The 14724-nt window shown below is 40.1% G+C and overlaps 6 protein-coding genes across 6 annotated transcripts; 1 reads left to right on the top strand and 5 right to left on the bottom strand.

The window, feature by feature from the left end:
* Positions 1 to 106: 106 nt before the first annotated feature.
* On the bottom strand, positions 107 to 3124 carry SEA4 (Sea4p; the record flags this gene model as incomplete). Its single annotated transcript, XM_037287329.1, has 1 exon — positions 107 to 3124. The coding sequence occupies one exon, from the start codon at positions 3122 to 3124 to the stop codon at positions 107 to 109; it is 3018 nt and encodes a 1005-aa protein (XP_037143224.1).
* Positions 3125 to 3260: 136 nt separating this feature from the next.
* NTO1 (Nto1p) lies at positions 3261 to 5495 on the bottom strand (the record flags this gene model as incomplete). The annotated part of the gene is made up of 1 exon (XM_037287330.1): positions 3261 to 5495. The coding sequence occupies one exon, from the start codon at positions 5493 to 5495 to the stop codon at positions 3261 to 3263; it is 2235 nt and encodes a 744-aa protein (XP_037143225.1).
* Positions 5496 to 5757: 262 nt separating this feature from the next.
* HG535_0B05400 (alpha-mannosyltransferase) lies at positions 5758 to 7746 on the bottom strand (the record flags this gene model as incomplete). The annotated part of the gene is made up of 1 exon (XM_037287331.1): positions 5758 to 7746. The coding sequence occupies one exon, from the start codon at positions 7744 to 7746 to the stop codon at positions 5758 to 5760; it is 1989 nt and encodes a 662-aa protein (XP_037143226.1).
* Positions 7747 to 8281: 535 nt separating this feature from the next.
* Positions 8282 to 9838, bottom strand: RTG3 (Rtg3p; the record flags this gene model as incomplete). Its single annotated transcript, XM_037287332.1, has 1 exon — positions 8282 to 9838. The coding sequence occupies one exon, from the start codon at positions 9836 to 9838 to the stop codon at positions 8282 to 8284; it is 1557 nt and encodes a 518-aa protein (XP_037143227.1).
* Positions 9839 to 10321: 483 nt separating this feature from the next.
* Positions 10322 to 10966, top strand: SFT2 (Sft2p; the record flags this gene model as incomplete). Its single annotated transcript, XM_037287333.1, has 1 exon — positions 10322 to 10966. One exon carries the CDS (start codon positions 10322 to 10324, stop codon positions 10964 to 10966), a length of 645 nt encoding a protein of 214 aa, XP_037143228.1.
* Positions 10967 to 11034: 68 nt separating this feature from the next.
* ECM21 (Ecm21p) lies at positions 11035 to 14343 on the bottom strand (the record flags this gene model as incomplete). The annotated part of the gene is made up of 1 exon (XM_037287334.1): positions 11035 to 14343. One exon carries the CDS (start codon positions 14341 to 14343, stop codon positions 11035 to 11037), a length of 3309 nt encoding a protein of 1102 aa, XP_037143229.1.
* Between the last annotated feature and the right edge of the window lie 381 nt (positions 14344 to 14724).

The following is a 14724-nucleotide window of genomic DNA, read 5'->3' on the forward strand; positions in this document are numbered from 1 at the left end:
GCATTCGGCTTCGCGTTTCATATCATTGAGAACGAATGCTATTTAACGCGCTGGTATACTCGAAATGAATCATTTGTGTCTTAAATTTCAGTTTTATTACATATACCTACTTGTTACATTTACAAAAGCATCCTGGGGCAGGACATGTATCATGCTTTTCGAACCATTCTTCAGCATGTCCTGCATGCATGCCATGGTTGCAACGTAAACAGAAGCTGAACCATTCGTTCATTTTTAGCTTTTTATTTTTTATAGAGTCCTCATCATTCTGCTCGTAAGTGATGGAGTTACGTTGTGAGTTGCTGTCATTTGTTTCTGTGACATTGTCCTCATGCAAACTCTGCCCATCACGAATCGGATCTGGCTGCACTCCCTTTATGACAAAGGGCAAATTAGATGTGCCCAAAGGTAACAGACAGATTACACAACGTGGAAAAGGAGTTCCACAATGTGGACAGGAATACTTCTTGCGTTGAACATTCAATGACGAGGGTGTGTTAGTCATTCCATATTTTTTGGGCTTTGCGAACGAGTTCATAGCCCTATGGTTCATTGACTCCGGATTATTTAAGGAATCAGGAATCATTGCGGAAGTAGAGGAGAGATTGCTTGTAGGCTCATTAATATTTTTTTTACAGTTAATACACTGCATGTAAGCTTGACGAGGTTTAATGTCTGCCCGTATTTGACAACTGCTGGTTCTTGAAAGTTTTGTACGAGCGCAATCGAATTTAGCTCGCATCGTAAATAGGTTCCATGAGTTTAACATAGTGCGATAAGTTTGAACCCATTCGTCCACTCGTCTGTCATGAAAGTACCTTGGACAACCAAAAATTGATATCATTGCGGCACTTTGAACGTCGCTAGTCTTGTTTACATAAGATTGCAATAAATCAATACCACTTGGCGTAATCCCTGTGAGTATTAAACCTTCCAATTCACCATTTTTGATAACTGTCGAAGATGTTCTTTCCAAAAATTTTGTTAAATCGAAATCATTGAGAAATCGCAGAGCTACGCCTAAACGTTCTCTCAGCGAGATGGCGGGCTCATAAAGTATATCCCACCAGTCACCGTCAGCAATAAATGCAAATATCACCCTCAGGTAAGGATCGTCCAATTCAGAAGACATCTTACGGCATTGATCCCTCCAAGAATTGTTTTCCGTAGTATCTTTATATGCCATATACCCTGCTATTGCTGTAGCGATCAATCTTAGTCTTTCCTTTTTTGCTGATCCCAAGATCTCGACGGCTTTTGGAATATCTCCAAAAAATACAGCCCATGCAGCTGCTTTCTCGTAGCTGCCTGTTTGTATGATGGTTTTATACTTTTCCTCAAGGTCTGTTGGTGAAAGGTCCCATCCAGATAAGATAAGGCACAGTCTTCTTTGTATGGATTTTGGAGAATTTGAAAAATTTGTCGTCGTTCCTCTGCTCTTCTGATGGCTTTTTTGTCTTTTACGAAGTTTGATTATCTTTTCCATCTCCTTGTCTAATTGCTCGTTGGGCAATATGTTTTCTTCGCGGAATCTATTCTGATTAGAGATGCCACTTAGACCGCTCCATATGCCCAAGACACCTTCGTAACCGAGATCTAAGTCACCAGAAACCATTGTTCCATCATCAACAGAGCTTTTGGCAATAGCAAGCCATCTCCACGTGTTCCGGATGTAGGCATTATTTTGTAAAGTTTTTGAACTATCGATCATTGCTACTGTGTTGGCAGGATCCAGTCCATATCCCAATACCGCTCTTGACTTCATTATTACTCTTATGTCAGACTGTAACAGCTTTTCAGGCTTCCAGAGTAGATTGAAATTGTCTTCTGTTCCTGAGTATTCCTTGTTTTCGCTGATACTACTATCAAGATATTCTTTGTTCTCAATAACTTTCTGTTCATCTTCTAACGAGGGAGAGTAATCATCGCTGATGTCCAAATCTTCAAATGACAAGTTTCTTAATGCTTTGTTTTGAAAGTTTGAATTTTGTTTTTGAGCCGTCATTCGTATCTCGTCTATATAGGGTACTTCAAAATTTGAAAACATCAAGGAATTATAATTATTGAAGGCAACAGTTGAGTAACTTTGGTGGACTGGCATGCGATACACCGTTCCAGACTGTCTCATACATAGTAGACTCATTTTGTTATCATTTTGGGGGATATAATCAAAAGTCACTACTTTGTCAAATGTCGTGTTAATGTCGTGAACTTTTGAAACAAAGAGTTCCTCCGTTTCATTTTCCTCCAGACCCTCTTCACCACACGAACCTATCCACCACCGTTTTATGGTATCTCCTCTATGTAAAGTAGCAAACTCCTTATTACGTGTAGTTGACCAACGAAAGCACGAGTTCATGTACTTTTTTGAAGCTGCTCCCATTCCTACCAGTTTCTCGAAGCTCAATAATGGTGCAGAAGTGATGACATCTCCCGAATAAGAAGATGCTGCTAGTTTTCTTCTATCCCATATAGCTAGCGTACCATCATCGCCATAACTGCTAAATTGCAAGTCATTGAATGGATTGATCTTTACATCATATGAAAGTCTTGAAGGATGCTGGTACGCAGCCTGAGGAGAGCGGAGATCTATCTCTTTTAAAAATTTAGTGCTTGCGATAATTAGCCCTGTATCACTGAAAAATTTTGAGGATACAATATTTTCGTTCACACAGTATGAAAAGGTGGAATTTACTGCGGAAGAATCCGTACTTTGATAATTTATGTCCCAAATTTGCAGAGAGGCGTCTGTTTTATTCCTGTCTAGTCCCATAGCAACTAGACCATTTGAATTGATACCCAATGTATTGACACACCTCTGTTGTTTGGCTCGAGTTTTCATATCGATGGTGTCAATCTCTGGGTCGTCCTTGGTAATAATATTGAATAATCTAACAAAGCCATTCTTCTCTCCTACTGCAATTAGACCCACATCAAGGTAAGAGTAGTCCAAACACGTTATATTTCCAAAATCCTTAGCTGTGTGCAATCTCATAATAGACTCGTCATTGTCATTTTCAGGATCAACTTTATAGTGTGTAACCTCGTCTCTAGTTGGATTAACTGAAAGGTAGTCGATAAGGCCCTCATAAGACCAGGAGGTTACCTTTTTGATTAGCCCCATCGTTCATCCACTTTTTTTTAGTCGAACAGTTAGGTATCTTATGCCTTGGTCATTTTCAATACTCGCTTGTCTAGAATCTCTACTCACGCAAAACGGGCAATGAAAAATTACTACTATAAAAAATACAAATGCAACACTATTTCGTATCGGTCTTTTCGATCAGTATTTGTCTTAACTTTCTTTGGTCTTGTGCACTTAGTTCATCAACATCACTAAGCCCTTCTTCCTCCTTAAGATAGGGGCCCTTCCATTTCCTGGGTTCAATAAGTTCTGGTTGAGTTTCACTAAATGCAAAATCTTGTATTAGAAACTTCTTGGCATTGGTAAAATTAGCATGTTTCAAAAGTTCAATTAATACGCTATTCAGTTTCCTAACACTGCCCAATGCTGCTCGACTGAGTGTTGATGATGATTCAAGATCTGCCAGCAGTTTAAAAATCTCCTCCTTGAATGAAGTAACATCCTCCAAGGTACACGATTCCCATTTCAGAAGTTTCATTCGAAACTCTTCATTTACTAGAGTGTTCTTCAAAACCTGAAAAGGTTCAGATGAAATAAATTTGTCGACAACTATATGCTTCGTAACGTATTCATCTGGGTAACGGATCAAGGCCTGAATGTTGTGATCAGCAACAGAAATGCCATTGCTTGCGAGAGTCCGTCTTCTTACCAGATCGGTCAATTTTTGCAATTTGAATAAGTCTGGAAGCAGGATGTCTGTGACTTTTAGCCTTTCCAGTAGTTGATGTTCATCTAGAATATTATAAGAGCTGGGATCGAACTTCCGAACCAACGAGGCACCTCTTTTCATCTCTCTTTTCATTGACCAGTATTTGCAAAGATTGTATGATAGAATTTGTACATTTGGAATTTTAAGCAGCACAAGTATACGCTGTAGCATTTCTGCAAAGATATGCGGAGCAATAGGAGTGCCTCGATTTGTTTTCCATATATTTTTTTTTTGAGTATACTGTGACCCACCTTTCCTTTCACGCAAATTAGATTCCGCATTAATATCATTGTACTCTGTAAAGTACCTTCTTGTTTTAAGAATACCTTCCGTCGCTCTCGCCCAGTTAGCAGGTGCATGCTTGTCACAATAAGCTGTTGGTAAATGAGAAGAATGAATTTGATTGGAAGCTACCTCAGCAATAGAAGAGCCGCCATAATCCAGATAGAGTCCAGCTCTTTTGGCACATGTGACATGAAATGCTGTAAAGCAATTTTTATGGGCGCATTGAATGCAAGCTCCCATCCTTTGTTTACAAATGCTGCAAACCAACTTCCACCTAGATCTGCTTATGTTTTCGACACCTTCTATAGGCTCCATATAGTGAACGTTTGCGAAATAGAGCTCAGGTATCCAAAGGCCACAAACTATATGAGCCCATGATCCTGTGTCGGTTTGTTTGAATGCACCGGTGTGACTGGGACAAAAAAGACAGTTAACCCTGCGATTTTTGGAAACGAGGCATCGTCTACAGAGCCATTGACCTTCGGGAATAAATACAATCCCATAGCATTCCTGATGTACAGCCACATCGCAACCATCGCAGAAGACAATAGCGTTTGAGCTATCACTATCAGTTCCTCCACAAACTGCACAAGCTTGATCAGATGTTTTACCAGTTCCATCGTCAGATCCATACAGTTCGTAATGAAGTCTTCCTGTATGTAAATGATCGTCGGACGAACAAGTATTGGTTGTGATTTTTCTGGGTGGAATTCGTTTCTCCAGATGGCACCACTCTCTTTCCAGCACACTCATCAACAACTCGAATATTTCATGCGACAGTTTATTCTTAGAATATTTATCGTTCAAAAATTGAAGGTATAAGTCATCCTGCTCATCCATATCATATTCTGTTTGGAAATTTTTCAAGTTTTTAGATACTGCAACTAGAAGTGTGGGGTCCAGTATGCTTCTTTCGTCATGTTGCCCCACTTTAGAGAACTTGGTTATGTATTGCCCATCCACTTTGCTACGTTTCGAATTACCTGGAGGTCCTTTCCGTTTCTCAGAAGCTCTTTCTCGGCTTGAGCGCACCCTTTGAGTGGAGTCCAATTGTGATATAGGTATCGAAGTTTTTTTGAACGATTTCTTCTTGACATGTAAATTTATCGGCTCGAGGGTAACTGTGCCATTAAACATGATCTGCTTCATATGAATTTTCGGCTCGGAAGATCCATTAGAAGAATCCGCATGATGAATGTGATCTGCTTCTGAAATTTCAATTCCATTTTCCTGGAAGCCACCATCTTTTGGGACAAGCACTGGAAATAACGTGTCTTTTTCTAAGTCGCTATAGAATTCTTGAAACTGCTTTTCCTCTCTCAACTTAGGACCATCATCACTAGTGCCCCTAAGCATTGAAAGCAAGCAGTTGCTTTAACGCTATTTCTACCTGTGCGTTAGTTTGTGTCTTAGATTCTATAACCCTTCTTCGCACCTTTTTAGTTATAACGTTTTTTTCGTGATGGTGCTCTCTGACGACATTTCACCGATTCTCTTTGACGATATTGTAATATTTACAAAAGATTACGCTGTTCTTTGATATGCGACCAGTACATATAGTAGAACCTCTATATAAGTGTAGAATCTATACGGAGGGGATGGTAAATTCTTATGATGGTTACCAAGTAGACTCTCGCAGCATTTCGACTCTGTCGTTAATATAATCACACATATCGTCATATTGTTTCCGGCCATCTATGGTGGACTCAACCTGCTGCTTTAAATAACTGAAACTTTCAAACCCATTGTCTCTTTCACATATGAACTTCTTGAAGCAGCTCCAGTTTTCAAGCTCTAGGTCATAGCTTGTTAATTTAGCGAAATCATCATTATACATTCTATAGTGACCGTGATGAATTGGCGAAAAGCCGGGTTCATCTTTATGACGATTCATGACTTTTCTACCATCAAAGGTTAAATCTTGTTCTTTACCAAATTCCCAGGGATTGTATTTTGGTAAATGGGAGTGGACGAAAGTCACTGGCACATCTTTGAAGTAAGATCTAAAGTCCGCAAGATGGTAGCCAAGCTTTTTTTGGATGTTCCAGAATTCTATGGACAAAGCTATGCCGTCATCAGTACCCTCCGTATCTTTTTGTTCGCGATATTTATTCAGGGCTCGGGTATATTTGGTAGAAATTTCTTCCTTTACTTCTTCGTGTGTTTTGTAATCAAACTCAAGATCATGCTGAAGCATAGCGACCCCACGAAATTCCTTTTCAGGGGCAGCGTCACCCTCCAGTACCAATGTTTCATCCTTCTTATGAGCCCAATAGCCCATTGCTCCCACAGGGGACTTCACTTGATAGTAGCTTTGGTTGGAATGTACTGCCTTTGCAGCAAGAGCAAAAGTGTCTTTATCACCTTCACCGGCATAGCCTTGTCCCAGTAATGGATAATAGTGAGAGGGTCCATTATAGTTATAATAGAGACTCAAGATGATAGTTTCCAGGTGCTTACTTTTATTGACTAGCAATTGTCCAGATTCAGTACTACTATCAGGAATTGTTCCTTCTAAATCGTGAAATGGAGCATTTTTGGGGTTCTCATTTTTATAGATCTCAGGTGGAGAGACATCATCAAAAGAATATCTTGTCTGGTTGTCAGTCTCAACTTTTATGCCAGTGACGTCATACAAAGATGGATGATGGAGTCTACGCCAATAATCTGGCCACAATACTAACCCATGTTTCTTGAATGGTGATGTATTGAAAATGTTGGAGATAGAATTTATTACATAGTTGTCAGCATCAAGCAAGAGAGCATTTTCAAAGCTGGAGGCAAGGAGTGCCAGAGGTTTAAGCTGATAGCCTTTAACTTTTTGAAATGTACTTGGGTCAAAGAGCTTTTCCATGTAGACACAACGTGATTTGCCAGATGGATCTAGCTCCGGTAAAATCTGCTCACAAAAATAGGATTCATCTGTGTTATCTGGAGGAACCATGATTTCAATTGGAATATCCTCATCACCATTTTCACGAATAGCTTTTATTGCTGGCATACCAATTAAAGTAAACTTTCCGCCTGCAACCATAACGATACCCTTACCTTTATACAGTTGAGGCCCATATGATGGTATGATTTCCTCTTTCAATGCTGACAGAAATGACTTATGCAAACTTTTCATCTCGTCTTGAACAGTATCCGGAAGCTGTATACATTTCAGCAGCTCCGATTTGGTTAATCTGTCAAAACTTTTGGTATCATCGATGTGAATGTCACCGATCTTACAATCAGCACCATTTTTCCTGTCAAACTTTTCTTTAGGTGAGAATTCTTCAATTCTTTTCATTGTTGCTGATAAAACATCACGTAGTCTAGTATTGATAGTCTCGAAATCTTCATCCTCAGAGATGAGCTCTCTTGCCGGTTCGACAACCGTATCCGAAAGGGAACCCCAATCTGGAACTCTCTCTGGAGCTTCCTTATCATTGATTCTGAAGTATGGGAGATTTGGCATGTAATCTCCTCCTTTATGCATCGCGGCAAATACCAAGCAAAGGGAGATAAACAATATGATACCTACTCGCAACATTTTGGCATTCTTCCTCCTAAGGAAATGCCCAATAAATCTGAACTTCATTCTCAGGCTGTTCAAGATAGCCATCTCTCACAATAAATGTGCTCGTTTGAGTTTGAATGACTTTCAAGTTTATCATTTAGAGTTACAAATGTAGAGTTTTTAGCTTTGTAGGAGGCAAAGTTCCGCTTTTCACGCGTCGCTTGACTTGCATACAATGTGTACGCATCCAGCGATAAAGATGCAAAAACGAGTGCTCATGCTTATCGCAGTGTTCACCTAATTTTCAAAAATTACACTAAATACAGAAATTGCCTAGAGCTGGTTAAAATGTGTTTTTCTATTTGTGGGGCTTGATTGTGGTTAAGCTCCCCCTGCTCAGTAAGTGGTTGATGTTTCCTGACAGATTTGAGCTTGCTCCTTGCGCAGATGAAGATGAGACTAAAAGAAAAAAAGATCTCTTTCTTTCTTCCGTATCTTTCTTTAAGTACAACTAAGGCTAATCGCACGGTGTATTCCGCCGCTGGCAGATTTTGGGTTGACCTACGAATGTTACATTGCAGAATTCTATGGAAGACACAACAAATCTTCAATTCCAGTGTTGCGAGAGTTATCCTCCAGTCTAGGTATCAAATTCCAGCAAATAGTCTGCTGAGGATTGCCCACTGTTAAAAAGGAGCTTAGCATTATCCTCTGCTTCTATCAGATCTCCCGAGAGAAATTGCTTCAAATCATCATTCATAGTGGGTAGGTCTTCATTAATATGGTTATTACTATCGTTGTTGCTACCAAAATTCCCATTTGTGAGGGAATTATAAATGCTAGTTTCGCTATCCCAGCGATCTGTATTAGAAAAAGGCTGTGGCTTTGCCCTACCATCGATAATTCTTCCCTGAGAGACATCTGTGTCGACACCCTCATACTTATTTTCCATCGTAAGATGTTTGTGAATTTCGACGTCTTTTGGAGATGGAGGTGCATGCATATTTCTGTCCTCTGATGTGGATATTTGTTGCGTGCGTTTTTTCTTCTCCAGCTCTTCAACCTTGCTCATTAGCTGAGTTTTTTTTCTATCTTGCACTTCGAGAACATACAGTAAATATTCCAGATATTCGACAGTTCTATTCAAAATTATACCCTTATTGGGCTTGACTTGTTTACCCTTAACATTAAAATTCAGCAACGATGGTGGCACAATTTTTCCCAATTCTTTTATCTTTTGCTTTATAAGTTCACGTCTTCTTCTTTCAACTGCATTGTGAAAATCCCTCTTACGTCGTAATTTTTCTTCGGCGGATAAATGTGATAGGTTTCTTGGAACACTGGATGAGTATAAAGTCTCTCCATTTATGTTACTACTTAAGGAGGCGTGTCTTGATTTTGGGGTACCTGGTGTATAGCCGTTGCGCAAAGACGTAGACAAATAACTACTAGCCCTTACTGACGATGCAGGCGATTTTAGGTTCGGCGAAAGGTGTGATGATATATTTGCATTTGCGGAGCTGGAAGGTCCATTCAAAGATTGCGGCTGAAAGGAAAAAGATGACGATAAACTTGATCCTAGCCATTCAGAGTTAATACTAGATCCCACGGAAGAACTTAGCTCATCGGCAAAACTAAACATAGCGTCATCCCCTTGCTGAAACAAAAAGTCAGGTCCCGTATTTCTGTGATCTTCTTGCTTCAAGATAATGTCTGGCTGATCCAATGAGACCTCGCGATAATTATGACTATGATCTCCATCACCAAAATTCTGAGAATTGGTGATGGAGCCTCTTGTAGAAAAACTCTCAGAATTGTTTCCAACGTTATTTGTAATATCAAATGAATCATTCAAAACTGTTGATGAGAATTGATCATCCAAGAAGGAAGAGGACTTTTTAAATGTGTCCTGACTCACTGGATTATGTTTCTCGCCGTTCCTTTCTGGTAAATGGTTTGCCTTGTTCTTCATATATGATAGTTTTTCGTGCTGTTGTGCTGGGGTATCTTTTGAGTAGACCTGTGACTGCTCGCTAGAATGCTGAAGTGGTCGATTCAGTTCTTGTGATTGCAGTTGTCCCCACATGTTCGGAAACTGCAATTCGTTATTATCATACTGTGCCAAATGAAGTTGAGATTCCTCTAGCAGCGAGTCAAGGCTCTGCTGATGATTGAAGTTCCCTTCAAAGTTACCCATCACAAGTTATCAACAAGTTTATTGTAATTCTGACAGAAAGTCCGGTCTATGTAGGTGCCAACGGCTTATCGCTTATTCACTGCAACTCTAAAAGGGCTTAGCCAGAATTCAAAAGAAGCGCAATTACCCAGCTCAAAGCTCTTTAAAAGAATAATACTGGAACACTCCGGAGGTATCCACAATTGAAATTCTTGCGCATGTAATACGCTTTGTGTTGAGAACGGTACATGTATATCTGTTTGTCCGTAGTATTTAATCAACTTCCAAGTCCTATCCTATCGTAACAAGATAATCAGGAAAATAGCGGTTACCCGACAAAAGAATATAATGAATGATTGATATACCCCAAATACAAAGGCAATAAGGTAGGAGAACATTTGGGAGATTGATTGAAAGACAATAGAAGGTTTCACTTGAAGTCTTAGCGTTCGTGATTGGGAATCGGAACTGTTGTACTTTCGGTGGTCTGTGTGGGTAGTAAGCATGGCGGAGAATACTGAAGCACAGGTGAGCTCACTTCGTGATTCATTAAATAGGTGGAACGAATCTCGTGGTCAACATTCGAAAGGGTTTAACGAGTCAGCAAAGACTCTCTTTTCTAGTTGGGCAGACTCTATCAACAACAGTGCTCAAGATGTTTATCAAAGGCTGCCGCTGACACGACAAGATCTGGTGCAGGATCAGGAACCTTCGTGGTTTACTTTGTCGAGGACTGAGAGATTACTTCTATTTATCTGTTCTATACTAGGTTCTATTGCGTGCTTCACTATATGCATTTTTCTTTTCCCAGTACTGGCGGTCAATCCTAGAAAGTTTGGATTACTGTGGTCAATGGGATCATTGCTGTTTGTACTTGCGTTTGGTGTACTAATGGGCCCTTCATCATATGTTAAGCATCTAATTTCAAGGGAGAGATTACCTTTTACCATATTTTTCTTTACCTCATGTCTCTTAACGATATATTTTGCAGCAATTGCGAAAAGTACACTGCTGACAATTCCCTGTGCGATTCTTGAGTTGATTGCGGTGCTGTATTACGGAATATCATATTTCCCGATGGGTGCCACTGGTTTGAAAATGATCAGCTCGGTTGGTGTAAATACTGCTAGAGGAGCATTACACATTTAATATTGTTTTATTGAAAATTTGTAAATGAATTCACATACTTACATATATAGTGATTGACAATTTTCCAATCAGTGTTTACCGCTCGTCATCGAGACGATATCATCATAGCGGGGAGGATAATGCGTGACGTCGGCTCTGTTTACGTCTGATGGATGCACATTGTCATTGTTGGATTCGATGTTTTGCTTAGTTTGTGAACTCCCGCTTGCAGGGCTTTCCCTTGCAATGGAATAGTTATCCTTAAAGACTGATTGTCTTCCATATGTGGGCATATAGTTATTCTGATGCTCACCAATAGCGTTTTTAGTATTTGATCTTGACTGGCTTGAAATGTCGCTTACTTCCGCGGCAAAAGTAGGACTTAAAAGGCCATCAAGGTTATTGTACCGTTGATTGGCGTCAACCGAAGTTGAAAGGGGCACTGGAGTGCTCCCTTGCGTCATTCCTTCCAAAGGTAACATTCCACCGATTGAGGCACTTCTGGATAGATTTATATTGTTCATGTATAAATCGTCCTGTTCAAAACTTCCTCTCAATATAGGTGACCCAACGGGAGAATTCATTGGTGAATTTAATGGAGAGCCAGGAATTGAAATGGCTTCCTCAAAAGTAGGTGGTGCAGCACCTGCAATCATTTCGGGAGAAAATCTATCACTTGTCGCCATATCGTAAGTTGGTAACTCCATGTTACCACTGTTGCATAAATCAGATACTAAAAATATAGGTGTATCGATTAGAACCTCGTAGTGTCTTAGTCTTGCTGGATCCTTTGCATCTGGTTTACTGATTCTTAACATTATTTCCAGCTTATGCCTACTATAGATATTACTGAAATGAAGACTGTCCAGATAAAGTCCTCGTCTTGCTTCATTCAACCTCGTTTGGAACTCAACAGGAACTTCAGAATCACTTTGAAAGCTTGTTTCATGAAATTTCGGGTTGAAAACGGGAGATGGCGTTGACAAGTACTGATGGTTCTGCCCTGTATTTTTGGTACCAGCAGTCGCGGACAAAGAACTTCTTCTTCCAGCTAGAAATCCTATTACACCTCCTCGATTGGCCGTATTTGAATTTTTTGCAAGTTCAGGATTCGACACTGGAGAATAAACATCGATACCATAAGGTGGTACTACTCGTGCAGTGTCCTTGTCCATATCAATATATTTAGGGAATTCTAAGTTTGTTGTTATCACCAATGGCTCAGTCATACCTAGACCTTTTTCACCTTTATCGTCTTGTAAACAATTATAGGCCAGCAAATTGTCATCGATGCAGTTATTCACAACTTCTTCGCGAAGAGCACGAGACCCCTTCTCCTTCGACCTGATTTCCAAAATTGATAAATTACGTTCTTTTTTCCTTTTGGAAGAGAATTCAGCAAAATATGGGTTATATGGATCTTTTGCAACAGGGTCTATTTGATCGTATTCATATTCGCAGTCTTTGCTAACTAAAGTTATCTTTTCCAAAACGCTTATTCTAATTCTCTTCAAACAAATGTTTTTGACCAAAGGCACAATTTTTATCTTTATGGGAACTTTACTATCAAGTGAAACATATTTCTGAGCAAAAGAAATCTCATAAGATAATGAATCTGACCACACCCTGTTAATATAAACTGGCTTATTGGCTGTGGAAATTGAGTATTGCGGTGGTGTTCTTACAATATTGACTGGGTATTCTGCATACAGATTGTTGTTATCGTCCAATTCTTCTTTACCTACATGTGGGTTATTCAAATGCAGATTATTCTTGAGTTTTTTGAACAAGTTAAGCTTCTTAAGGCTTGTTGCATCCGACTCCGGATTTTTTGCTGATAGTGATTCTTGATTATCTGGATTTTTGTTCTGTTGATTGTATGGTTCAATTAATTTCATACCAATACGAAACCTGTAATTAACTCGAGCTGACGGTAAATAAAGTGATTCTGGTATTGTATTCGAAAAAACTATCGGTATTATGAAAACATAGTCACCAGATTGATATAATTGATTCTTCGAAGATTTGATTTTATTCATCATCTGTTTTTTGGCATTATTTTTGTCCAAATAACGTTTACGAGAATCATTTGAGTTTTGGAAAATCTCCATTGGTTTCAGGTTTTTGCAATTATTAATTATTTTTTCACTTGACGATACATTTGCGGGTACGAAGAGATTCACATTATCCATACTTAAATCCCAATCAAGATGGCCTGCACAATAAAATTCTTCGTGAAAGACCTTGGTAGGAGGAACACCGTTCGGCCAATATACTCTTATTCTTGAGCAAAGCTCGGTTCGCAGATTAGACAGTGTGATTGGATGAGAAACAGATAATATCATTGCTATAGTGTAAGTAGCCATGGAACTATCAATCTCAAGTGTACTTCCAATCGAAGAAGTAGAAACGCTTTCATCTACGGGTTCAGAAACGCCAGCTCTCTCAGACGTTGAACGAGCAGTAGCGTTGACCGCGGTGGTTCTGTTGCCCCGATCACTCGATCCAGGTGATCTTACATGAGGTTGTGGTCTTGATTCTGAGGTTGCGGCCTCAAAACCAAGATCATCAACTTCATCTTCATCTTCATCTTCATCTTCATCTTCACCTTCATCTTCATCTTCTCGTAACCCGTTTAACCTCGCCAGATATTCATCATCATTTGAAGACATGGTAGGTAAGAAAACGGACTCACCACTGGTCGCTAAAGAGACCTTAAGGGACTGATTTTCCATTACTGTTGTTGGCGCCAATAAACCTCTTTCAGCTAGATACTCCGTCAGGTAGATTTTCCCTAGAGATTTCAAAGACTTGCTCAAAACACCAGGATTTGAAGCCGAAGAGCCACTAGCGCTGGTAGATTCTCCAATTGTAGAGTCCTCATCCAAACTGGTATCACCATGAACAGACTCTGTTACGGCATCTTCATCCTCCTCATTTGTAGTGTAGTATCCGCTGTTTCTGTGACCGTCTGACGTCACTTCAGCAGACGTAGTACTGTACCTTCTCAGACCAGGACTCAAAACAGAACTGTTCGCATGGCTAGGGGGATTCTCAGCGCCAACACTTAGGCTTGATCCCGTCTTTGGAAGACTGAAACTCCGATGGACATTCTGCGGCACATGCTGCTGCTGCTGCTGTGGAGGAGAGGATCCTAGCAGGGACGAGAGGGCACTCTTAATGGTCGAAGACCTCCTTCTTCCCATCCCCTGCTGCTGCGACTGTACAAACGTCTGAGCTCTTTTTGTGGGCGAGAAGTGTACCGGAGCAGAGCCCACCGCACTACTTTTAGAGTTCATCGCTTGCGAATGACTTTGGTTATCACGATCCCGCTCACGGCTTCCAGACTGGTATGCTGAATGTTTGGCAGGAATAGGCCGCGGTATGGAATACGGCATAATGTAGGTTCAGAAAGTAATAATTAAACTAGACAAAAAACTCAGATGAAAACGGTGTACACAAGCATAACTATCAATACTTCGTTAACCCTAAGGAACCCTCAAGTCTTTGTGATACGTCTGCTGTGATGGAAGTGGTTCAACTAAGAGAGCATTTCAGTAGCCACTCCGAAGCATTTAATTTCAGGTGAAGAAAGTCCCTTTGCGTCCCGATTTACCCGGCCATTGGGGCTATTGTAGTATTCTGTGCTTATGATGACCATGTCAGCCGCGAGTCACACAGCACGTGGCATAATTGGACAAGCACAAGTATGGGAGAGCTACTTCTGAGATCAAAAAGACCAAATTCTACTCGTACAATTTAGTACTGCCTAGCGGATA

Source organism: Zygotorulaspora mrakii, chromosome 2 (assembly GCF_013402915.1).
Source record: "Zygotorulaspora mrakii chromosome 2, complete sequence".
NCBI lineage: Eukaryota > Fungi > Ascomycota > Saccharomycetes > Saccharomycetales > Saccharomycetaceae > Zygotorulaspora > Zygotorulaspora mrakii.